This window comes from Alosa pseudoharengus, unplaced genomic scaffold (genome assembly GCF_046254945.1).
Source record: "Alosa pseudoharengus isolate Yale_2024_CS ecotype anadromous, Long Island Sound unplaced genomic scaffold, YU_APseudo_1.1 YU_APseudo_1.1_scf_8, whole genome shotgun sequence".
Taxonomy (NCBI): Eukaryota; Metazoa; Chordata; class Actinopteri; order Clupeiformes; family Clupeidae; genus Alosa; species Alosa pseudoharengus.
The window spans coordinates 38,299,678-38,326,488 of NW_027468870.1; the positions used below are offsets into that span (position 1 = coordinate 38,299,678).

Consider the following 26,811-nt stretch of genomic DNA (forward strand, 5'->3'; position numbering starts at 1 on the left):
CACATTGCCTCTCTGCTATCTCGTCTGCTAATTTATCAGATTTGGGTAAATCCTATCTGTCGGGTCGCTGCCTACTGTTCTCCCCTGCTTTTGTCATTTTTTTCTTCTCTCCTTTTTTTAACTTCAGCTTATTTGTTCCGACAGTGTGTGTGCGCGTGTGCGTGCGTGTGTGCGTGCACTGCCAGACTTGTGTGTGGCATCCCCCTAAGCAGCTGTATTTGTGGTCTGGTACCCAGTAGTGGGATGAGCACTGCACACTGTCTTTGTGTGTGTGTGTGTGTGTGTGTGTGTGTGTGTGTGTGTGTGTGTGTGTTTCCCACGTAAAGTGAACATCTGTCCTCCAAGCGACTCTAGTGCCAATTATACCAAAGTCCACACACATTCCTAGCGAGTACAGCAGACTAGTAGGACATGGGTGCGTATCGATGACTCTCATATTCCTGAATAATGAGCAGGCGGCAGCAGCGCTACTCAGTCTGCTCCGACTCTGTGTCAAATGCACTCTGCTTAAATGGACCCTATCGGATAGAGGCTGCAACATACATCACCTGATTCGGTGCCGTTGTTGTTGTTTTTATTATGATTCTTTCCTAGTGTGGGAAATTCTTCATTGGATCGCTGCTGTTCAAATAAATGGCAAATTGAAGACGAAGGCTAAGTGTGTGCTGCCATAGGAAAAGCTCTATGAGCCATACGCTAATGTTGCATAATGGTTTGCGATTTGCTCAGGCTCGCATGCAAACCCTTTTGTGTTTTACACATTAAAGATGGTTGAACATTAGAGTAACATGCTCAATTTGGATGTCTTGGAAAACACATGACTTACACACACAGCATCAAGCACTATGGGGGGGAAAAGAAAACACATTGATGGCTAAATAATATATTGCTCTTTTTTGAATGGATGTGTTGTGACTTCAGAGCTGGAACAGTGAAGTTGTTGCAAAGTGGCCCTCCGGAGAAACTAATGGAAGCTCAGCCTGCAGATGGGGTGGAAAAAGGCTTGGTTAGCCAGATTTAGCTGTGAAGGGGAGGGACTGTTTTTGCAGCAATGCAAAAGGGAGTGCGGCTAATGCCTCTGAGACGTGCAACTGCTGACATTTCGCTTCTTGCTTGTTTACTCTGTTATGTGTGTGTGTGTGTGTGTGTGTGTGTGTGTGCGTGTTTCTTTTGCTTATATTTGTGCTGCGAGGTCTACTGAGATTACAGACGTGAGGACCGTAGTTCTCCGTATCAGTGCTCCGCTTCCCGTCTGGTAACTATTTGTTGTTGGTTCTTTTCAGCGCACCGGTGACTAGCTGAATGTTGATTTAAATCAGCAGTGTATAGTCTCAGAGGCTAGAACGAGCGAGAAGGGGTTGATGCAACAGATGTGTCGTGTCCATCCTACTGTACACCATCACCCGAGGTTTATACCACTCCATACACTCAGTGCCATCCCATTCAAAGGAGCAGCTTGAACTACCATCCTAAATAAATACCCAAGACAATGTATCAAAGACAAAAATTATATTATTTTAAGAATTTGAAGATGGATCATTGCCGGTGCTTTTTGTGGAGAAAGAGGCCTGTTCATTAAACTCACACCCTAATGTGCAAATGTTTGTCCTCATATGTCTGACAGCTCGTCTACGCCTCATCACTGATCAGATGCATAATGTAATTCTGGGTGATTCCTTTCACATGCAAATGTGTTAAATCATCTGGCAAGTCATTTGCATTGCCTCCACAATTTTAAATAGGTTGATTTATTTAATAATTTGTTTGTTTTTTCTTTTTTTGTTGTTGTTGAAAATTCTGAAATATATAAAAATTTGACCAAAACAACTAAAGGGCATATTCACAGAGGTACTGAAATGGCATTCAGGGCACAAGCACAACGATGTGGGGCACAAGACCCAGTAGTCAAAAACTTTTGTGTTTGCTTCAGGCCAAACACAGCTTTTTAGATGCAAAACATAACACGGGGACATCTGGTAGGGCAAGAATCCCCCTTCAAGGAATTCATGCCTTGAAGAGCACTGGAGGGGATTCTGGCCTCCCCATCCGATATTTAACATTTCCAGCTTCAGAGCAAGGGTCACCATCATTCATAGCTACCCCTTCGATGCGCATTGCATGTATTATGAGACAAAATGGGAACCTTTTCTCCACTTGGGTGTGCAGTGGCTTGTGTTTGGTCATGGTCCAGTCCTCAAAGTGAAGCGGTGGTTTTATCAGGTAAGTGCATTCGGACCAGCAGTTCAAAGGCAGGGGAGTCAGGCTTCTTTAAACCCTGTTGGAAGTTAATGCAGCAGAAAGATTCCCTTCACACTGAATCTTTTGCCACCCCATTTAGGGGTTCAGTCAACCCTTCAGCACGGTGACTTGTGGTGCACAAAAGTATAGCGACAGTCTTGACTGAAACCCTCTAGACCTTTGTAAAGTCCTCCCTGCCCTGCACGTTATTCTAATATTTGAACAAAGCCCAGGGTTGGTATTAGTTTTATCACTTTTCAATGACAGAAGCCCATAACAGCAGGCGATTATCATTTAACACTAATGAGTGAATATTACCTGAAATATTTCCACAGGCCAGTCGACATCAGTCTGCTGATAATTTTCAGCGCTGACGTCTGTGCAGACGATGTTAACTAATTTGCCATCTGATGTTAGCTTCAGCAGCTGCAGTTTCATCTGCCGATATCTTCCTTGGCTTCCTCGTTGTGGTTCCTCCCTGTATCCTATGAAAGCCTTCCTGGCAGGTTCGGGCGCCTTCCGGCACTGCAGCTGTGTGGCAGTGGCACTTTGGTGCCATGGATTCTCAAAGCTGTTTACTTGCTCTGATACACAAGATAGTCATCAAAGTGCAAAGAAAGATGATGGTTCAGATCGCTGGCATAGCCAGAGGCAAAACGTACAGAACGTTAAAAAAAGGGGGAAATGGCATTCTAATCACCTGCTGCAGTAAATGCCTTTCGGAGCCAACGGTCTACTGAGACACCAATAAACTGATGCAGACAGAAGGATTCCTGAATGGTGCAGAACAGACTGTTGCAATCAAAAGAGGCGTTGTGTTCCTTGAAAGTGACATGTTCACTAGTTCATAGCATAATCAAGCGCAGCGGTAAATTGAACTTGAATCTTGAAATGCAAACTAAGTCTGTGTCTGTGTGTGTACAGTATGTGTTTGTGTGTGTGTGTGTTTGTGTGGGCCCCTGCATTTGCATGGAAAATTCCATTACACATCTGGACCCCCGGTGTTCCCCTGTAATAACTGCAAGCTGAAGGACTGGATGTAGTGTGTGACTAAGTATTGCAGCTCTGTTGTCTGCCACTTAGGAACAATCCTTGAGAGAGTCTGACTCGACAGAGGGCATCTGTGACATGAATAAATTATTGTCGCATCTTTGTCTGTCTCCAACTCTGGTGTTATCGGGGGAAGAAGGAGTCAAGTTGACTGATTTGTTTTTTCTCTGTACCTGTCACTGTCTTTTATTATAAAGTTCTAGTGATGTACTTTCTTGGCTTTGGCTTACGGAGAACTAAATAATTATTCCTCTATATTTATCTATCCATCCATCCATCCTTAGTAGACCTTAATCTTAAAAATGCAATATACCTTAGTTTTGGACAGACTGAATTTCTGTGTACATCTATACTTGCTCAGGCAGCTTTTGAGTGAGATTGAGTTAATGACTTGAAATAGTACCAAGTGAGCTCTGCATGCAACACTTTTGGGCCTCTTAAGGTGGCCAGAATGCCTAATTAATCTTCTGTTGGTAATGTGTTTTAGGGTGAAGGCAAAAAAGGGGGTGAACCTCCTGAGTACAGAGTCCAAGAGCCCTGTATGGAAGGTGGAGTGGGAGAGGCAGTCTGGAGCCAAGCACTCCATAGCAACAGTGACCGTCAGCAAAAACAGAGATGTCCAGCCTGGGTAAGTCCAACTCGTTTATATCCTCCTGATACATGCCGCCTCTGGACATGTCACTGGTCTTCAGACCTCAGCCCAGTGGTCTTTGAATAAAAACCTTAAATAATTGAAATAGTTGGCCACCATAGACGTGTCATGGGAGAAAGTTAAGGGTATATACTAGCTTGCAGCAAAGTATATTCACTTGATATGCTAATCTTAGGGCCATATTTTTGTGTGAAATGCAGATATACTGTGCACTTCTTGTGACCCCTTGCAACATCAACATATCTCACATAGCATGACTGTGATTGAGGTAATGTGCAGTTTAACCGATTCAATTTAGAGGAAACAATACATTATTTAAGAACAAATAAAATGTTTTTGAATAGCACATATACAAAACAAAACCTTAATATTTTCAAACACTTTTGTAACATCAAAGATGTAGCACCCTGATCTCATACAGACACAACAGCCTTTGAAGTAGTCAGATGAAGTCTCAAAATTTTTACGAATCAGGGCTGAATCAGGCTACAACTCCACAGTGACAATTGTGAAAGCATTTAAACAGCATTGCATTTTCTTTTATTTAAACTCTGCAATTGTCATTTCCCATCATTTGCAGTGGTTCTCTCCATGGCTGTATTACAGGGAAAGATAACACACCATGCCAAACTCCTCAGTACAGTTATATTCGTTCCAGGGGCATGCCTGTCTACAATGGCTATGACTTACAAAACAATTATTTATTTATTTTTGTGCAAAGTATCTGAAGATTTCCCCACTGTGCTCTTGGACTCAATTCACCCTGCAGAGAAGCTGGCTTGATGCATCAATTTTGTGAACACCTAACAACAGCACAGTTGAAATACAAGAGGAGAGGTACAAAGCGAAATTACCTTTAAAATAAAGCATAAAAACAAAATGCATCCAGTATTTTTATGGACAATGAGGGGAACATAAAGAAACTGTGGATAAAAAAAAGAGTATTGTTTTGTTTAATCAGCATAAATGATAAGATCTCTGTCTTTCTCTCTCTTTTTCTCTCTCTCTAATTCAAATTCAAAGGGCGTTATATGCATGACTGTAAAGGTACTATATTGCCAAAGCAATCTGATGTGTATATAACATCACAAAACAAAAACTATCAAGGAAAAAAAATATTTACCTGGAGTTGTTTTAGAATGATAAAATAGATTGAAATTCTCTCCCTCTCTCTCTCTCTCTCAATCTATTTAACAGACCTCCTTCTATTTAGTTCTCAGTAATTAAGTACCTACCGGTGGAGTGGGAAAGTACCTTCTGTTAGGAAAGTACCTACGGGTGGGGCACCCATCATATAATGGAAGACTCTTATTGAACTAAAGGATCAAGTCCTTCTGGATTGCACTCTTGTGATCTTCAAGAGGAATGGCCTCAACTCACAATAGCACTTGGTGCTTCTAAGCATCCCAACTGAAATGGGTATATTTTGACATATTTTTCACCATTTGTTGCAAGCATATCAAGGGCCACATGTAGGTACAGTACAGATTTGGAAAAAAGTATCTCTGCAAAAATAGTTAGCTTATTATTTAAATACAATAGAGGCAAATGTCCAAAAGCTGTTTTGAGCCAGACTCATTCTGCTACAATCCCAGAAACCTTCATGAAGGAAAGCTGAACAGCGATATACTTTATAAATATGGAATGGAGGATAATTTGACTGAGCCAATTTGCCTGCTGAAGGATTTCTACTATGAAGATGATGCTCAATCAAGCACTTAATCCTTCCATAATATGGAAAGAGCGCTAGTGTAGCGCGCCTCTGCTCTTTGCGTATCCCATCTTGCATAACTCTGAGGGGTGGTGATAGCTGTAGCTCTGTGTATGCGACTGTCTAGACAATGAATGCAGATCAAAGTGAAGCTGGCTGCAGTGAGAGCCTCCCCAAGGCACAAGCAACAAACTGCTCAGCAGACAGATGTGAGCGCAAACATGGCTATCAAAGTTGTCACATACTTCTCTTAACTTCTGAAGATGAAGGGCCCTCTCCAGTCCAGAAAAAAAAAACCTACCATAGCACAGCTTCTAAAATGTGGTGATGGCTAAACAATTTATTATGATTCATGGATGATTTCCACCAAGGATACCAGTAGACAACCTGTTTTTGTTTCTAATACAACAAAAACATACCTGCCACACAAACTAGGACTATTACCCATGAACATAATACTTGGGTTGTACTGAGAATCAGTTTTTTGCAAATTCATATTTGTCATCAGTCCCCAATCTCTCAAAATGTAGCACTTTACATCTAATGATGTCATGATATCTCTGTCAGTGAAATAATAGTTGAATACAGTAATACTATCCCCAAACGCTCAAAAGCTGTCCCTTTTGTTTGTTGAGCCTACTGTTGAGCCTTCTGGAGATGTAGTGGACCTAATTCAACAAAACACAGATGAAGGAAGGTGCCTGCTTGATAACCCTGGTAAAATGCTCACGATGGCTGCTCTGATGGAGATGGGGTTTTTTTGCACACAAAGGTTGCTTTGTTGATGATTCCCTTCTCTGTTGCATCGGTTCTTTGGTTGGGTATTCAACCTACTGGCAGCGCCTGTAGCGCCTACGTCATGTTGTTTAGTGTTAAATAGACTTGGTTGTTGATTGGCCATTGTTTGATATCCCCTACCTACAGTGCAAGGAGTTTTTCTTTTTTAAGCACGTGTATAGCTGAAATTGTTACCATTTGGTATTGTGATCATACTAATGCGTAGGCCTCATCACAGCCTCATCACAAATTTGGGAGGTTAGGTGGAGCTTGCATCTGATATATGAGCAGTTGCAGGCAACGTTTTTGCACACTGGCTCTAATGCAGTACTTAATGACTAACTGTTGACAAAACTCTCCACGGCCTCTTCTGCATTGTGTGAGGCCATTGATTTTTGGCAATGACTCGCTAATTATAGCAACATTGTGCGACTTCCTATAGAGACAACTGGAATTTTTAATTTACAAAATGGATTTGCTGTTAGTACATTTTGCTTTAAAACTTTTCAAACTACAGGAATGAATGACACGTCAATGGATTCAATGAAAAACCTCCTGTGTCTGAGACCTGCAGCAATTTATAAAAGACTCACTGTTGAAAGGAAATAGATTACTGTCACTATTTTGCAAAAGCCAACAAGATTGCATTTGTTATATTAGCAATTTTTACAAAATTGATATGGATGCTTTTTAGCTATTTTATCTTGTCCTTCCTCCATATTGATTGTTTTGGAATTGTTTTAAAATTAGAGCTTCAGAGAATTCTTCCCGCACAGTTTGTTCTCATTGCACCTTTGTGGGGATGCAATGGAAGAAGGCTATTGACTGACATGATTTGTGCCCAAAGCAGACTCCGCTGTCTCTGTACTCTACCATTTATCTTCATTAACTATACATGCTGGTTTAGATTGGACTGAAACGGTCAACATCATTTTCTCTGCTGGCAGTGCAAGATGCACCGCAGCCCTCCAACAGGCAAGCGTAAGAAATGAATCACAGATAATCCCCAAAATAATGAAAGCTTTTAATTAGGGACATTACAATCACGCTTCAGCTGAGCGTGATAGATAGCTGATTCATTTCCAATTCATTTTGAAGTGTACCACTCAGCAGGCATCCCCCGCTCCCCTGACGGCCACTCGTGAGGAGGGTCCGACTGTGATCTGCCGGTGCCTCCATGGAGTGGACAGATGCTGAAAAGGTGTTGCATCATTTTTACAAGGATCACACCTGTTGAAACCCTCCACGGGACCCCATCTTTTCATTTTTTCAAGCAAAAAGATGAAAGAGAGAGACCGCAGAACAACGACAGAAAAAAATATCCTGCCGATCTTGTGCGTGCATGAGAAAGCCTCCAGCGCAGTGTCTCCTATCCACCAACATCTCGGCCATTTGGCGCATCAAAGACCCTGTCAATATTCTATAGGGACGATAGGGACGTTTTGTATTGTTTGTCCCAATTCCACATAAAAGAATAACACTGTGGGCCGCTGCGTTTTCTGCACAGTTGTCATCTATCATTTGCAGAGCTACCTGTGTGGTGTGTGTCACAGTAAAGGCCATGATGGTATTCCTTGAATGAGCATGAAAGAAACAGACAGCACTCATTTAGCCTGTCACATTAGGCTGTGCTAGGAGAAGTCCTGGGAAGGATGTCTGGAAAGAGTACTCTCTTGCCTCACCTTTGTGTGTGTGTGTCTGTCTTGTCTGTATGAAATCCATTATTGATTTCGAAAGAAACCACAGGGACCGCTTTAGTTTTTTCATCAGTCGTTTCGTTCCAGAATGCACATATTGAAGTACAGTTCTGTTTGTAGTCAAACTTCATAGTTGAGATAGCTTGACATTTCCAGCTCCTTCCACTTTCTAATGTTACATTCCATAGACAGAAATTATTGAGCACTTGTGCCATATTTTCGTTAAACGTTAAAGCACTGCTGTTATTTGGAGCAGTCTCGATAATGCTGCCTTTAACTTTGTTATCCTCATGGTGCACACAGGTACAACTTAAGCAAACTTACCAGCCATGTCCGTGTTTGATTGCCTGTGAAATCCAAGCAAACAGTCGGATGCTACCATAAATAATCCATTCCAAAACAACAGATGGGGCCCAGGCCGCTCCCTAATTGTTTCATTTGCTGATTGTTTCAATATATAATGCCTAATACATGACAGAACAGATGTTTGTACTGATGGCCAGCACATTACGGCATTTAATGATCAAACGCTCGCCTGACCCTAATTAGAAGCTTCTAAATGAATGTAATGTAGAATTTGGTCATGAGCCTCACCATATTTTTTTGTTAAACAGCCATGTAATGGATCATATTGTCACGCGCTGTTTCCCTACGCACCCCAACCCCCCCCCCCCCCCCTCCGAAACAATTCTGTCCTCCAGGGAGATAATGGGCAACATCGAAATCATGCAGCTGGACTTCGAGATGGAGAACTTCACGAGCCAGTCTGTGACCAGGAGGATCAACTGGAACATCGACTATCAGGGCCAGAACCCGCCGCCCGACTCTGAAAAGGTGGTGACCGAACTTACAGTCGTTCAGAGGGACATCCAAGCCATAATCCCTCTTTCTATGGTAAGTAGACACCAAAGGTATCGCAAACATAGGCGAAGGCTTGCAAACACTTGCAAACAGTCTGAGGAAGTAGTTCTTTGCGAGCATACAGTGGAGCTGGACGTGAGCTTGACGAAGGCAACAATGCAATTACCGTTACAGTGGAATGTTAACACCAAATCGTTCAAATGTAACTGTTCAGAGAAAACATGTTCGCCGCAAAACCAATGTTTGTGAATTTCAACGCACCTCTGGTTACGGTTATAACAATTAATGTATGACGCAATCACGACAGACTAAAAGAATGAAAACTAGAACATGAAATCGAAAGCTCCCCACTTCTGAGCTACGTGTCGAATCTGGTCACCCTTTTAGATGTGGCTCAGTGCTGAGCGCTCTTTAAAGACACACCACTTCAGCGGCCCTTTGTCCCACCAGCTAATTGTGGCGCTCTTGCTTATCTGGTGAGAGGGGCCGTAAAAAGCGTGGCCGCGTAATGAGAGACATTTATCAGCTAATAGGTCTGCGGTGGCGAGCCCTGAAAGGTCAGGGAGGCTGCCGCGCGATGCGGGCCATCTGCCGTGCGCCGGAGGAACAGCTCCTTCGAGTGGGAAGCGCCGTTACAGGGCCATTAGAATTCAACTGGTTGGTGGGAATGGACAAAACTGTTGCTCTGCTCCGCTCTCTACAGCTTGGAGCCCACACCGTCCTACACACACACACACACACACACACACACACACACACACACACACACACACACACACTCATTCCATTTTCATGTATATTTAACTGCCCCAGCGTGGTTAGTACAAGGCTATCTATCCCAGGTGTTGGAGAGGACGTGCGGCATCGCAACAGTGTATCGGTGGTGCTTAATGAGAGGATGCGCAGTGACCTCGCTCTGTGTTCGTGAAAGCTGCCTGTGTGTGTGTGTGTGTGTGTGAGTGTGTGTGTGTGTGTGTGTGTGTGTGTGTGTGTGTGTGTGTGTGTGTGTGTGTGTGTGTGTGTGTGTGTGTGTGTGTGTGTGTGTGTGTGTGTGCATGTATGTGTGTCACGCCCATGTACGCAAGACAAGGCGAGACAGGAGATCAGAGAGGCGACGACTCGATGGGGGCGCACGGGGGACACTTGCATCCGAAAGATATTCAAATCACAGAAGCTCTGAAGCTGCGAGAGCTGTGCTGTTTTCTGTATCAAGTCTGTTTGCAGTGGAAGTAGACTCCTGAGCTCAGACACAGCTGCTAACCTCACACTTCCCTGGATTTACAGGTATTGGATTGCTGTAAGAGACCCACACATTATCCCAACTACATTTGTAGTGGAAATACTGTGGTTGGGAGGTTGTTCAGCGGAGTTTTTATTTAATTTCTTCCCTTTCCCAGTAAAAGGATAAGTGCAAAGCAAACCAAGGTGTCGCCATGACAATGTTTAGAAGCACAATGAAGATGGACCAAGTCATTACTTTCCAAAGCCTCAAATGGGTTGCTTTCTAATTGACTTGGTGTGCTGAGATGGGTTTGTCACTTAAACAAACACACACACAAACTTACATAAACAATTCCCACACATACATATCCCTGCAGCACCCATTGTTGCATAACCCTGAACCCAAGTTTCTTAATTTGTGTACGCTACACACACACACACACACGCACACACACACACACACACAGAGAGAGAGAGAGAGAGAGAGAGAGAGAGAGAGACAGGCTCAGTCTCCCAGCACAGAACAGCTTTGGTAAGCAGATTGTCCTGCAGCCGTGGGTGGATAAGAGAGGCTGGAATGGCACCTCGGGAGCAGCGGCGTCTCCCGTGTGTGTGTGTGTGTGTGTGTGTGTGTGTGTGTGTGTGTGTGTGTGTGTGTGCTGCAGCGTCTTGCGGGAGGCCAGTGCTAAATCAGCCCGGGTTATCATTTCACTCCGTCAGCCCCAGCCCAGCTCCCCTGGCAGCCCCAGTCTGGGCACAATTAGCGGCCGCCTTCCCCAGCCATCTCCCAGGCTACTTATTAATGAGGGGGGGGCGTGTGTGTCATTAGCTCTCAGTGCACACGTTTGGGTTTTTGCATTTGTGTTTGCCTGAATCCATGTTTTGTGTATGCATCTGTGTGGGTGTGGTGTGTGTCTGCGTAGGTGTTGTGTGGGTGTGAGTTTTGTGTGTGTATGTGTCTGTGTGTGACTGAGTGCGTGTGTGTGTGAGACTGAGTGCATCTGTCTGTCTGTCTGTCTGTGTGTCTGTGTATGTCTGTGTGTGTGTGTGTGACTGAGTGCATCTGTCTGTCTGTCTGTCTGTCTGTATGTGTGTGTGTGTGTGTGTGTGTGTGTGTGTGTGTTAGTGTGAGTGTGTGTGTGAGTGAGTGCAGAGTTGGGGGTTGGTACAGGGAAGGGCGGTCAGGGCAGCTTCACTTCTCCCTCCCCCCTCAACAGCAGCAGCATGATAAATAAAACATGGCGTGTGCCTCGCTAGCGGCCGGTGGCACGCCTCCACTGGCAGGAGCATCCTCCCCTGTCTGGCCAAACACAGAGCTCAATCAACGTCAGCGCCGCTCAACGGGCTCCTTTCATGTCGCGCATATCCCACACAACCTAAACGCATCTCCCACAAACCCCTCTGCACAGCAGTCTCAACTGCAACAACAACAACAACAACAAAAGCAACAAAAGCAACAAAAGCAACAAAAAACAGCAGCAGCATCAAAACTAGACCTATGAGAAGGTCTAGTTTTGAGAAAAGGCTTTAATAAAAGGCTTGGAGTCAGGAGTGGAGGATGCATGCCGTCTCTCAACAGCTATCAACTTGTAAATCAGGCTTGGATGCGGACGGATGGGTGTCCACTGGCACAGCGGTGCCGGCTTGATAAATGCATCCTCTCTGGGCGCCTTAATGTGGGTGGGATAAAATTGTTAACCTTGTCCAAACTTGATCTAGCGTGTTTAATGGCGCCAGTGCCCGTGTTGATAGCCCCATGCCCCTCTAATACATGGGGAGTCCGGCCTCATTATTAATCCACGCAGAGCAGGTAGCCACTTAACGCCGCAGTAAATTTCCGCTGCTTATTTACGTGCCGCGTGCTAGATGGAAGCAGGATGTTACTTGACGTCTCTGTTGAATTCATTCACTCAACTCCCTTAAAGACCTGCTTTGTTTTTCTCACAACGCTTTTTTGCTATGTTTGTGTCATCCCTTACTTCTGGGGAGTGGTTTTACTAGAGTCGGTTTATGATAAAGTTATACATTTGCATATCTTGAGGATCTGCAGGTTTGCATCACATTACTTCACACATTATGTCAACACGTGTCAAAGTGGAAACAAAATTAAGAAAAAGGAAGTGTCCCCCGCTCGTTTCTCATGGCAAGTCATTATATGCCTTTTATGTGTGTTTGTGAAATGAAAGGCAGGAAGACGAAGTGAATGAATTCACTATTTTCCCGTAGCTGTAGCCCCAAGATAAAAAAAGACGAGCGGCCACAGAGTTTCCTCCAATGTGCAGTTTTGATTGAAACATGGGGGAAATCTGCATAATGTTGGCTTTTTCCCCCCACAGGGCCCACGAGGGAAATAAATTACAGTCAAAAGAGTTCTGTCTGTCTGTGCCGCATGCTCTCTGCCAGACTAACAAATTAATTCAGACTGCAAACCAGAAAAGGACCCTGTGCGCCTGTTTTAATTGGGGAGGATATAATTATTTGTATTTTTAACCTTGTTCGCCAAGTGGTCAGTTAAGTAGTGAAGAGTAGTCATGTTATCAGTTGCTAGGTTACCACCAGTTTGAAAAGGTTGTCAGTTTGTTAACTTTCCCTCTGCATGCAATTATCCGAGCATTTTGTGCATAGTTTTCCAGGAATGGCAGGAGAACTTTTGAAAGACAGCACAAATTGACAGCAAATTCTGTCTTGATAATACGTATCAGTTCAATGAGGTAAAACTAGTCATTTGTCAAATTTTCAGTCCATTTTCAGTGTCATGGTATTTATATTAGTTTAGTTCTGTAACCATATTTAGAGTGGCCGATAAAGAGCCCTGGCAGCCTAAGATATGCAGTCATAATCCTCTACTTAGCACACCTGATAAGGTTGCTGTCACACTGCATTTTGGCATGTACTGAATTTCTATGCCAACTACTGGACTGTGTGTGTGTGTGTGTGTGTGTGTGTGTGTGTGTGTGTGTGTGTGTGTGTGTGTGTGTGTGTGTGTGTGTGTGTGTGTGTGTGTGTGTGTGTGTGTGTGTGTGTGTGTGTTAGTGAGTTTAACGAGTCTCCTGTTTTTTTTCTCTCTAGGACACCGAGATCATCAACACTGCTGTTCTGACTGGGCGAACTGTGGCCATTCCTGTGAAGGTGGTTTCCGTAGAAATGAGCGGGATTGTCACGGATGTGTCCTCTGCTGTCCAGTGCAAGTCCTCTAATGAAGACATTGTCAAGGTATGGCATGGACAGGCCCTGAGGCACCGGTCAGCCTTCACTCACCTCCCTCGCTAAATTAATGGGATGTTGCTGCATTTAAATAGCCATCAAGTGGGCATCAAAACTTCATTAAGGAGCCGCATACGTGCTCTTGACTCCGTGGCCTGTGATCTCCAGAGTGGAGTCAGTGTGGGGGTGTTTTGTCCTCTCTAAATGGCGCACATAAATCAGAAACCCACACCACGCTTTCATACTTTCCAAGATGTTGACATTTCTGACTAGGGGTTATGGCCCCAGTCAGTCCAGAGACGACTGCTTTTCCTCTAGCATTAAATGTAAAAGGTGTGCGCTGAGAAAATGTTTGTGTTTAGATAGGAATTAATGTGTTAGCTCTTTTAGTCTCTCATGTGTTCATTTTGCAAAGTGAGCATTAGAGTGTCCTGGGATCCACAGTTTGGATGTGGCCCTCAGGGAAAGCTGGACTTAAAATACGTCGTCCCCATCTCGCAGATAAAATAATCATCCTAGTGTAGCCTCTAAGCCCTTATTTGTCTGTTGAATAATCCTTTTCAGCCAGTTCTTTTCCCTCAAGTGGATATGGTTTGCAGTGCCTAGAAAGAGATTTCCCTCCTCTCTTTAGTTTTTTGTTGAGTTTTATAAAGTGTGAAGATTGCAGTGTAACCATAAAACTATTGCCAATTACACATTATTGCTTTATGTTGGAACATTCCTAATAATCTCTGTATGGTAATTTAGTTTGCTCCAATATTATAGCTTGGAATTGGTTCAAGGTTCTGCTTTGTGCAAACCTTGAATGAATACAAAATAATTTTGGCAATGAGTACCCCTAATTGGATTTTGACATAAACTGCATTTAATTTTTTTTTTTGAAAGGACATACAGGCACACCCATATGAGGGGAAAGAAGACATTTTCTTTTAATCCTTTTAAGATTTAGAATTATTATTGACTCTTGTTACGCTGTGTGTAGGTAGCTATCTGGCCTGTGTTATCGAGTGGGTTTGCTTGACTAGCCTGGTCATTGAGCTCTGAAGGCTAATGCAAGAGAAGCCCTTTAAGCCGAGATGTACATAAGTCCTGGCAGTCTAATAAAACACTCTCTGCTCTATGAGAAAGGTTCACATAACAGACAGAACAGGCTCAGGCCCAGTGCATTTTCCCTGGAAGCATTATTCTGCCTGTAGCCATGCATATTATATTAGTAAATGCATGAATTCATGGGGTTATACTACTTTACGTTTATTTGGCTGTGCAAATTGATATGGTAATTGGTTGAGACTGTATGGCCCATATGTGTTCATTTCATAAGCTGGACTCTATGATGTATATCTTTGGTATTGTTTCCCTGTTTTATGACTAGTGCATGTCAAATTAATAGCCTTGTTCCCGTGTGAATGTAAAAGACTGCCGGTTTATCAGGGCAATATTTCTTAAGACATGTGTGCGGACATAGCTGAGATTAAGGACAGTGCTGGTCACAGCGAGAGTCTGGATTGATGGTGTGTGTGTGTGTGTGATGGAGTGCATGTGTCTGTGAGTGCGTGCGTGTATGTGCGTATGTGTGAGTGTGTATGTGAACGTACGTGTGTGTGTGTGTGTGACTGTGTGTGTGGAGGGGGCAGTGGGTGACTACCCTATGGGGCTTTGACACTGAGCACTGCTTCTTGAGTGCCAGTCCTCCAGCTGATCCTTCCTCCCAAGACGGCGTTAGTCACGCTGGCCGTACGAGGACGGGGACGAGTCCGCAGTGCAGCTCCTCATTTGCCCAGCCTCGCTCTCCTCTGCTGCTCGCTCAAAACACTTCATCCTGCTCAGCCATTACTCACCCACATGACACGACTACCTCTCACCCCTGAACATAAGGAGTCAGGTGCTAGTCAGCGTCTGAGTTTATCTGCGCCGACAGGTGAAAGGGACGTGTATATGACGTGTGTAGAAAACAGATAACGGAGTGTTCCTCTCCCGTTTCCCTTTAGCTGTGCTTCATGGTGTTGATGTGCAAACAAGGCCTCTGTAAATGGGAAAAGAGCAATGCCTCATTGCACTGGAACGCCACACGCTTTGACGAATGTGTTTTGCTTTCATACGTTATGTGTACTGCAATGAGACTTGGGAGAGGACTGCAGCCGCCCACTTCCCTCAGTGCGTGCTGAGCCGTCTCGCCACTGCACAGATCGTGCAATGTAAGTGCAGTGCCTGTCTCACCAATGTCTGGTTGCAAGAAGAGAGGGGAGGGGAGGGGGGGCTTAGCTGAACGACTCTCCTCCACCTTCTCCCTCCTGCCTTGCACTCTGGGCATAAGTAGGGCAGGGGCACTCGGGGCACGCTAGTCCTCGTGCCACTTTGCCCTGACCCCACCCCCCAGCGTTCGGCTGGCACCATGGAAGGTGCCACAACAGATTAGGGCTCCCATGCCAAGCTGATGTCGGCCCCGGCGCATGATAGCACTATCGGCCCGCATGCCCTCCAGGACCACGCCAGGCCTGTAGTCCATAAACGCTTTTGACTCACAATTAGGCAGCCGAGTTTATCAAGCGGCCACAGGAGCCTCTAGGTTTTAGCCCAGCCATCCAATGGCCCAACTGAAGAGCAGTTTGAGTTTCAGGTGATTTTGTCTCTATGTCAATATGCATAATATATTTTATCTTGCCACTAATGAAATGCATGAGCAGGGTAGTGAGAAGTTGAGATACCTGGATAATGGTGTTGTTAAAGGGGTGGTTCAGGATTTTGGACATAGGACCTCATTTCCAAGTAAGCAAGTGTGATATTTATCAGTGGAGACCGTTTTCAACACGTTTCATTCAGTCCTTCAAATTGCAGAGTTCGCAGGTGCTAGGCTAGCGCAAGTCAACGGTATGTGCTAGCCTGCCACTAAAAACAGTCTTACCCACTCCAAAGTACACCCGAGGCAAATAAATTATAACGACAGACTATCGATGTAAATGTCTGTATTGATAGTGTTATTTCTAACGTTATTCTATCCTTGCATTTCAACGATCGAATTACATTTTGAGGGACTAGTTTCTTAGCAGCGGCGGAATTATACTTGCTCCGGTTAGTAGTACTGCGCCGAAAAGTAAACAGTAAAGCGCACTCCAATGGGGATACCTAGTAGTAGCCTTGGTAATAGCAGTCCGCCGCAGAGTTGCAAAATGACTACTAACAACTTCAGGGACCAAAGTATAACTATTGCAACGCGATGCAAGGGTAGTTGTATTTCTTACACTATTCTATCAACACAGACATTTACATCGATTGTCTGGAATTTGCCTCAGGTGTAGTTTGGAGTGGGTAAGACTGTCTTTAGTGGCAGGCTAGCACATACCGTTGACTTGCGCTAGCCTAGCACCTGCGAACTCTGCAATTAGAAGGACTGAATGAAACGTGTTGAAAACGGTCTCCACTGATAAATATCACACTTGCTTACTTGGAAATGAGGTCCTATGTCCAAAATCCTGAACCACCCCTTTAAATAGGCCTTTCTGGTTAAAAAAAAATATATATATATATTTTGCCCTCATTTGAAAGGGCACCAAGCTGTGACATAAAGACAGAGCTGCAAATGATGGAACATCAAATGGGGGAGTTTGGAGGGAGCTGTTGTTTGCATGCACTCATAGGATGCTAGGAAGCCTTTGTGGAACCAGTGAAATGGGGAATTATCATTAGCCTGTTTGTTGCTGTGGCTTTGACAACAGTGCACACCATGAAGATATTTAAACAATTAAAGGTAACACTTTATAATAACTACACACAATTTATCATTTATTAAGCCTATGCATGTTTACTATGAGCAAACCATTTTTAACTGTGTGTAAACATGATTTACAAATGAGAATTAATGTAGAAATAATACTTTGCAAATGAAGAATACAGCATTTAATAATAGTTTACAGATGTTTAATAACAGTGTGTAGTAGAAGAAAACAGAAACTCTTGCATAGTTGTAGGGGGTTCTATCTGGACCAAGGTAGTGTAGTGGATAAGGAGCAGGTCTAGCATGCAGTAGCCTGAAAAGTTGGGGGTTCGATTCCCGGCTTTCACTGTTATGTCAATGGCCTTCAATTTAATTGACATGTGTACGTCGCTTGTCTGCTAAATTAATGAATGTGAATGTAATCTTTACAACTCATTTGAAAATGTGAAAAAAGGCATAGAAAGTCCTCACTTTAGATAAGCTCACAAAATATCATTAACTAACCACTTGTAACTCCTGAGTTAATCATGAATTATAGTATTAGGAAGTGGTTTATAAAATATGTATCCTCACCCTAACTAATCATTAGTGCATGTGTATGTAACAACTGTTAAATAATGGAAATATTACTTAATCAACAAAATATTATTGCAACATTTATTAAGTATTAACAATAATTCATGAACATATTTTAGATATAGGCGTATTTACTATGAACAAACCATTTATAACTGTGTGTACAAATACTTTATTTATAAGAATTAACATAGGAACAATGCTTTACAAAGGATGAACAAAGCATTTTGTAATAGTTTGCAACTGGTTTATAATAAGAAAATGATTTCATTTTAAGTGGTTGTTTCATTACTTATTAAGTATAAATCATGTACTTACAAACATATTTTTTGGATAGGCTTATTTACTATGAACAAACTATTTATAATTGTGTGAACAAAAGCTTTACTGATGATAAATTATGTATGAACAATAAATTACTAATGATGAAGAAACCATTAACTAATAAGTAACAAAGGCTTAATAAATTATGAATTGTGTGTAGTTACGTGCGTGTTACCCCAATTAAATTGTGATTGTGAAAATATTATGAATATGTTGTGTTGAATTAATAAAAGCTCAGCAAAGTTCAATCCTCTCCGTAACAATTAGTTTGCATTCTGAATTTTTCACTAGCGCTAATGTTTTTATAGAGAACATATAGGCTAATAGATCATTTGTTTAATTTGATTTTGCTTATTCATTCTCCACTCCAAAATATAGTGCCAAATGCAGTGTTGAACATCAAATGTTGCCAAGCAACAAATTGTGTCAACCTGCAGCCAAGAGGACTGAGGCTATTAGTGTACATTATTTACATTTGAATTTTTGCCTCTCCCTCCCCTGCGCCCCCTAACTTTTGCATTCCTCATTTGCTTAAATCTTTCACTCGATAACTTTCAAAGGTAAATCACTGCCTGCAATTCTGCTGTCTCACTTTGAATGGATGGATTGTTGACATCCTACAATTCAATGTTTTAAGTATATCAAATGCAGAGTGATTACTGTTGAGTGGGGTTGGGCCAGAATATCCCCACTTATGGAGTGCCATTTGACCAATCAGAAATCAATCAATCGTTCGATCGGACCTAAATGTTGAGTAGAGCATTTAGTTTTTTAAACAGTATCTGTAATAATGCTAAATAATGAAAAGGGTCTTTAGAAATCTGAACTGAAAAAAAATATTTTGCAAGGTCCCATGAATTTAATAGTAATTAAAATAGCTTTACATGATGCCCTTCTTTGTGCCATAAGAAAACATGGCATGCATCTATTAAATTAGAGCCAATTGTTGATAAATATGCCTTTGTCAGGCAATTTGACCTCGTTGTTATCTTACTGAGTACAACGTAGTAAATTCAAGCTGGGAAGAAACAGCGAAAGAAATGTGATTCCTGCTACCTGCTGGCGTGTGCAGCCTTGGCAGTGTGTGTGGGCACGCTGTGTGCTTTTGAGCCACATGTTGAGAGACAGTGAGGAAAGACCTCCAGATCAATCCTCCCTATTGATAATATGGGGAACCGCGTGGGGAGTCTGGGAAGGCGCAGTATTTTATTACACTGATACCCCACACTATGATGAATCCCCAGCCCTGAAAAGACTGCAGATCTCGACCTCCATTTGCAGCAGATTAGCTTCTCTGATTACAGTGTCAGCTGCCTAGGACCCTCCGATAAATCATAGATGGTATCCTAAAGCAAAGCTAGCTATCTATTACAGTAAATTATTTATTGATAAATGGTGCCGCATTTATGAGAATCTGGTTGCTGTCTTTTGAGATGGGGGTGAATACTCCTCTCACTACCACACGTTTTCTTACTCCATAATTTATCTCCAACAAGTGCGTATTGTAGAGTATATGAGAACTGTGAATATTGAAATACAAATATACCATTTGTATGATTCCGTGTGTGTGTGTGTGTGTGTGTGAGAGAGAGAGAATGTGTGTCTGAATGTGTGTGCATGCTTAGGTATTTGACTGAATACAGTATTTATCTTTTTTCATTCATTTCCTCTGTGATATCCATATTGCTGCACAGCAATCAACTGCAGCTTTTCCTAACAGGTGGCCCTTCAGCATCATATAATGTGTCTCATGTCACATGTAAAAGCCATGATATTTATCTTAACCGTGAAGATAAATGTACACATTTTCAAACCGTGGTGTGTTGCAGGTCTCGGACAGCTGTGACTACGTGTATGTGAGCGGAAAGGAGACGCGTGGCTCCATGAACGCCAGAGTGATGTTCACCTACGAGCACCTGAGCGGCCCGCTGGAGCTGACCGTGTGGGTGCCCAAGCTGCCCCTCAGTGTGGAGCTCTCCGACAGTCGACTGAGCTTCATCAAGGGCTGGAGAGTCCCCATCCTACCAGACAGAAGGTACGCAGCCTTAATTCAATCACTCAATCACTGTGTGTGTGTGTGTGTGTGTGTGTGTGTGTGTGTGTGGTGTGTGTGTTCTCTCTCTTAATTCTCTCTAATTCTCTAGTTTTATTGGATTGAAGTGTAAATCCTTGCAGTCGAGTGTTAGCCTGACTAGTTGTGATGAGATCAAATTCCTGTGCATTGAGCAATCTCCTGAATCTCTGAATATTTGCAGGTATACTGTGTAATGAGATTAGCAATGGTTTGGCTGGAATACCAGATTGTTCTTATGCACATGTGTTGGGTTTTCGGGTTTTATTAAAATGTCTTCTTATTGAATGGCTTTAAATGGACAATTAAGATTGAAATTAAATCTCGTTTTGCTGACTAATCCCATTCAGGCAGGAGGTAAATCCATACAAAGCGATCCAGATCCTTAACACGGTTCCCTGCTCGAGCTAGCGAAGGATATACACCACCGCACACACCCAAACTTGTGTACATTCACAAAGCGTAGGAGGTTCCGGCACTTTAATTATTAAAACTGTCATTACAGAGTCTCTTAGAAGAGCCAAAACTTGAACATGGTGTGTTTTCACCTTGCTCGTTGAACGGCTGACAGTCATCTGCAGGGGCCTTTAATTATGCAGATGTCTAGTTAATTTTAGCTTCCTCTCATTCGGATAATTTGCGCAAACTGTTCCTGGTCTGGGTCGACATATGCTGAACATATTTCAGGGTAAAAACTGGAAATCCAACAGATGAATTGTGTCTCTGGCTCTTTCATCCAGGGTGGTTGCTTAAGAAGAAGTGAAAATAAGCACCCTTGCAAAGCGAGGCAACTGGGCATTGGAGCACATTTGTGGAGGATCTTAATGAGAAGAGACAAACTTCTGCTCAAGATTCCTCCCATGTCTAGATGCAGCCTCTCCGTGGCTGACTCCCGGTGACCCGACGGAGAAGATCACAGCAGGAGAGTGCTGGAGAGGGCTTCTCTCCTCCTCCCCAAAGAAAAAGAGACGACTCGTCTGTTAGCTTCACTGCCTCCCTAACTGACGAGCCTCGCCTCCCCAAGGCCGCTGTTTACCCCGCAATCGGGCCGACGAAGCACAAACCCAAATAAGCTCTCTCTCTCCCGCGCTTTCCCTCGGAGCGACCTGTCCAGCTAGCAGCACATGTTCCTGCTGATGCATACGCTTTCAGGCGGCCTACACGGGACTGCTCTACATTCTCCGCAGCTTTTTGAAATCAATGCGATGGATATGCTTTGTCAGTCCCTGACAGACAGCCTGCACTTGTACCTCTCAAGGCGTCAGGAGATGTCAAAGCGGAGATTAATTAGCTCGGTGGGCACAGCTGGGGAGGGAGGGTTTACCTTGTTACGAGGTCCCGCTGCGTTGGAGAAAGGCCTCTTTAAAAATACACACTGCCTCTTGGCTAGCTACAAGCTCCTACATCGCATTAGAATGCAAAGGCTCGTTGTTAGCAGGCATCCTCTTTCAGCAGCATTGCATTATGGAGATATACAGTCTGACAATGTAAACACAGCTGTTATGGATTTATATGCCCAATCCACAGTTCCACAATCCAACGTTCCTATGTAAACAGAATGCACGGAAGATGAAAACTGGATGGAAGTCGGGTTTCTCAAATAAGGTGGATCGCATAGTTCAAAACCCATCCACCATTTTGTTTTTGTCCCCCAGATCTGCCCGTGACAGTGAGGATGACGACGACGATGACCGCAAGGTGAGCCGCGGCTGTGCCCTGCAGTACCAGCGCGCCCAGGTCAAGGTGCTGACGCAGTTCCACACCACCTCCACGGAGGGCACCAATCAGGTCATCACCATGCTGGGCCCGGACTGGCAGGTGGACGTCACCGACCTGGTGCAGGACTCGCTCAAGGTGGCAGACGCGCGGGTGGCCGAGCTGGTGGACCGCACGGTGCTGGTGGGCCTGGAGCTTGGCTCCTCCTCGCTGAAGGTCAGTCCGCCCGTCAACCCAGTTCGTCACAGCACCCCACACAGCAGCACAGCACCCTACAACGCTTATATTAATGTTTATGTTTACAAAGCACTTTAAAATCATTTGTTTACAGATTCCATCAAAACAAGAGCTTTTTATTTAAAAGATGACAAATACAGTACATTTTAGCTTTGCCTGCCTGGAATGCCTGTACATTTTTAAGCAGAATCCTAAAGGGTTACTGTTGTTGCTTACTGAAATTGAAAGACACAAACGCAATTTAGCCCTCAACATCCCGAACATTTGGCCACTTAAATAAGCGACTGTTATATAAAAGCGCACACATCGGACCTTCCCTTCAGATTGGTGGTTCAGGTGTTGTAATGGCCATTGCAGAGCGTCCCAGACTATGATAGATGATCTCTCACAGCAGCTTCAATCTTGCTCATCTGCCTCGGCATCTGCTGTGAATGCCGGGTCACTCTAATGGGGTTATGATGTTGTTACCGCCATGCAAGATGAGGGATTTATAACTGACAATAGGGAGATGCTGGAAAGTTCTGAACCTGATTTGAAGAATGCAACTTTCTCCCCTTGAAATACAAGAATGGTTTTGGGTTGTTTTGTCCTTCTGCTCCTATCTCGAAAATGAGTTTTTAGCAGGCTGTGGAAGAGTTCGATCTTGAGAAAGAAGAAAATGGGGAGTCTTTCCTTTGACTTTGCAATGAAACTTTCTTTCATTCATGAAACTAAACGAGTTACACAAAAGACAAGTAATGGCATAGTCCAGACAATCAATTAGGCTTGGTAATTGGGAAAGGCCAATCTTGCCATCTCCATTCTCAGCAGTCACTGGTTGGAGACTAAAATTTTGTTGTACTGAATGTTCTCATCGACATGCATGAGAATGATTACTAGTGAGCCTAGTGTCTTTAAATCATTAGGAATTCTAGAAGAGTGCAGATAGTTTTGCATAGTCCCCATTCCCACTTGGAAACGGGCTGCAAAGGAAGTGAAGTCCCTAAAACTATAGCATGTTTTTTTACACAAAACACATCAAGTCAGATAGATGTTTATATATAGAGCCCTCAGTTTCATTTCTCTCTCTTACACTTACACACACACATACACACACACATACACACACACATACACACACACACTCACTCACTCACTCACTCACGCTGTCGCTCTCTCTCTCTCTCTCTCTCTTGATTAGGCTTTTCATTTTTACAAACCTTGCTTTGGCAAGCTTCTATCAGGGAAAATTATTTCAATACACTATAGACCATACAAAAACGGAAAAACAGAAGTCCAGCAGTGATCACTCCTAGTGATCAGCCTGTGGTCATAATTACCTTTGTACCTTTCTTTCAAATGGATGGCAGAAATGAACAAATTACTCCATTAACTTTCAGAAAAAGGGCTTTTTTGCAGGAAGGTCACATAGCCTTTCAAGTTCGAGTGGGGCAAACGTTTCAGCTGTAAATAAGTCGTTTCTGTCTATTTAAAGAGACAATGTGTGGAGATGTCCATAGACTTTGTTGGTGGTTAGTGGAGACAACAGAAAATTATGTTTGAAGCAGCGTACACACAAACATATGACTTTATCCCCTCAAGATATATTGGAAATGTGTACACACATGGATATGTATAGAGCTGAATGGGCAATGAGCTGTGCCTGTTATTCCAGTACATTAGTCAGCCTTTGACAACAAGCATCTGTGACTCTGAGGAGAAGAGTTGCAGTGAGATGGAGTGAGCTGGGGCTGGAAGTACAGAGAAGTAGTTTAGATCCTGCTCTTTGGATTTCACACAAGGAGGAATGCAGTCACCACCAGGAGAATAGCCTAGCATCATAGCATTGGTCAGTCTACACTCCATCAGTCTGTACTTCTAGAGGGAGTATATTGATGAGAACAATGTGACCTTTGGTTTCTCTTATCGATCACGAGTATCTCCATCCACAACAAAGCTTAGAATCGGTGTAGCACAATGTAAACCAATGCAAAACATACAGAATTAGATCGATCAGTCAGTCAGGCTTGGCTTGTTTAGGGTTTTTTTGTACGCCTGCCTACATGATGTTATTTAAGGATGATTCATGTGTTCACAGGTGGAATCCCCTACCGCTGTGGAGGCGGTGCTGGGAGAGGCTCCGTTCTCAGTCACTGATGAGAAAGTCTCTGTCCTGGAGCTGCGAGCTCATGCCATCTCTGGCCTGTCGCTGTCACTGCAGCCTAGTCCTGGCAACAGCCACACAATGGTCGCTAAGGCAACGGGGCTGCAGACTCTCACCACCCCCAAGCAGGTATGTTGGCTCGAGGTGATGCGTGATGGTCATGATAATCACATGCCACAAATGATCCGTAGGAACAGGAGCGAGTTTGCTGGACAATTATTGACATGTACCTCCTCATGCTCATTGGTGATCTTGATGGGATCTTGAGAATGAATTTTATGTTGGAGCGACTGCCCCTTGAGTGGATTTCAAACCCTTGCAAATACCAATGTATCTTCACTGAGAAACAAATACCACTATCTGCCCTATGTGTATGCCCTCCATTATTGGACAAAATTGTGTGGTCTAATGTTATTTAACATTATAAGTTATATCAACTACACTATGTACTATAGTTTCATTCAGCAGTGTTCTCTGTGTGCTGTATGTAAGGGATAATGTATAGAACGCCGGTCATTACTGTGAAAATAAGTCCCGACAGGGCGAACCGGACCCTGACGCACAGCGGAGGGGTCTTGTTCCACCCTGAAGGGACTTATTTTCACAGTAATGACCGGCGTTCTATACATTATCCCTTATTATACGGCTACTTGCCAAAACGAAATAATAAACTCCCCACGATATGACTTTAGCCTACATAACCTAGCCTATTTGTTACTGTTCATCGTGCCATTTGCTGAGAAACAAATAGTTTGCAACAACACACGCTGCTGAACTTGAATCAAACATTCTTTAGAACACAGCTGATCAACCGTCTGCTTTCACGTTTGAATGAAGTTCCAGTCCTTGCGTAGTGATATGAAAGATGTATCAGAAGCACAAAACCCGTTGGCATTGACAGCGGTAATTATATGTTTGCAGCGGTAATTACATGAATTTATTTACCGCTAGAACTTTGGGAAATCCCATTGAAGTCAATGGAGTTCTACTAGCATTGTGAAGAGCCGTATAAATAAATTATATGCAGAGCCCTCAAGTGTCATGGCAACAAGACCTATGTGTGGCATAAAAATAGTTTGCTTTGCTTCATTAGCTTGATGGCCTGCAAATATGCCAGAATCTGCCATCTTTGAGTATCACAATCAACCTCTGTACAGGAATCATGTTGGGATCATTTAGCGTTGTATGACTTGATCAGAAGCGTGTATTTGTGAAATATATTCAAATTAAACCAAGCTTAGATACCAGGACAGTAAACGCACCCCAATATCCAAAAGCTGAGCTATGTGGACACAGTTGAGCCTTGATTGCTTTGCCATTCACACCCAAGCCAAATATAACTAGACACAGTCTGTTTGATATTCAGGTTTATTAAATTCTGCCAAGGAACGCGGCTCCCGGTGTGAGAATGTCTTGTTTAATAAGAGGCCAAAAACATGCCGCCACCTCGGTTCCCCCCACTCTCAACCAGCACCTGGGGGCTGTTGTTCCGTTGCTTTCTAATCCTCCCAAAGCCATAATTGGGCATGCACACACACACACACACACACACACACACACACACACACACACACACACACACACACACACACACACACACAGACACACACACACACACACACACACACACTCCATATTGAAAGAGGCTTGGCCTCTCTCTCCTGAAGCCGAGAGAGCAGGGCTTTGCTGTGCCGTGCCCCTGTGCCCGTGGCCAAATCCAACATCAGACAAGTCCGGGCCTTCATCCGGCTCTGCATTAAAAGCCAATTTCTGGGGCCTCCCCTTGCTTGAGCACCTTTAGATTTAATTAGCGTAATGTCTTGTCTTAAGTGCTCTCCGAGGCCCGAGCCATAAATGCGAGCTTTTTCCCCTGCTCGGGGACTCCATCCTCAGAGGAGTCCTTGAAGCGGTTTCACACAGCATGGCTAATCTGCACTATATGTCCGCAGCACTGGCCACTCCCAGCTTTTGACGGACAACCTGCCACAAGGCCAAACACGGCCACCGCTATTTTGGAACGCTCGACTCGCACATTACACTCGTTCCAGCCAGAGATGCCACGTTTTTTTTGCACCGTTGCCTCCACAAAGGCCTGCAGTGCTGCTGCTGACCATCCTAATAATTAAAATAATGTTCCTCCACTGGAAAGATTTTGCCCAAAGTGGTATATGGAAGCTCGTAAAAACCTGACGTTTTAGAGGCACATCTGCTCTCGTACACGCGCTCCCCTCTCTCTCGCCCAATGTCTTCGCTCAATTAAACTCTTCCTTGGATTCCACACTGTTGGATTTGTGGTGATATATAATCATAATAAAACAGGTTCAAGGGTGATGTGCTCAGGCATATTCTGCACTGCACATACACACACATACACACACACACATACGCACACAGACACACACACACGCAATGATTAGTTGGGAGTGCAAATCGTCGCCCACCTTTCCACCCATTTTTAGGTGTACTCCTCTAATGTGGCAGAAATGTGCCAGGCTCATGAGGAGCGGCGTCGTGTTCGCTGCATTATTCAAATCAGCCATTTCAAAGATCTCCTTTATCTTGACAAGTGGAGATGATGGGGAACAGTGCTGGGAACGGGATGCGGCAGCGGGAACCTTGAC

General features: G+C 43.7%; 1 protein-coding gene across 1 annotated transcript in view; it reads left to right on the forward strand.

The window, feature by feature from the left end:
- Positions 1 to 26,811, forward strand: part of tmem132e (transmembrane protein 132E) — a 159,936-nt gene that overhangs the window by 129,962 nt on the left and 3,163 nt on the right. Inside the window, exons 3-8 of the mRNA XM_076274138.1 lie at positions 3,776 to 3,916; positions 8,827 to 9,019; positions 13,277 to 13,420; positions 19,853 to 20,058; positions 21,750 to 22,026; positions 24,125 to 24,319. Coding sequence (XP_076130253.1) covers positions 3,776 to 3,916; positions 8,827 to 9,019; positions 13,277 to 13,420; positions 19,853 to 20,058; positions 21,750 to 22,026; positions 24,125 to 24,319 — 1,156 coding nt within the window. The remainder of the gene's footprint in view (positions 1 to 3,775; positions 3,917 to 8,826; positions 9,020 to 13,276; positions 13,421 to 19,852; positions 20,059 to 21,749; positions 22,027 to 24,124; positions 24,320 to 26,811) is intronic.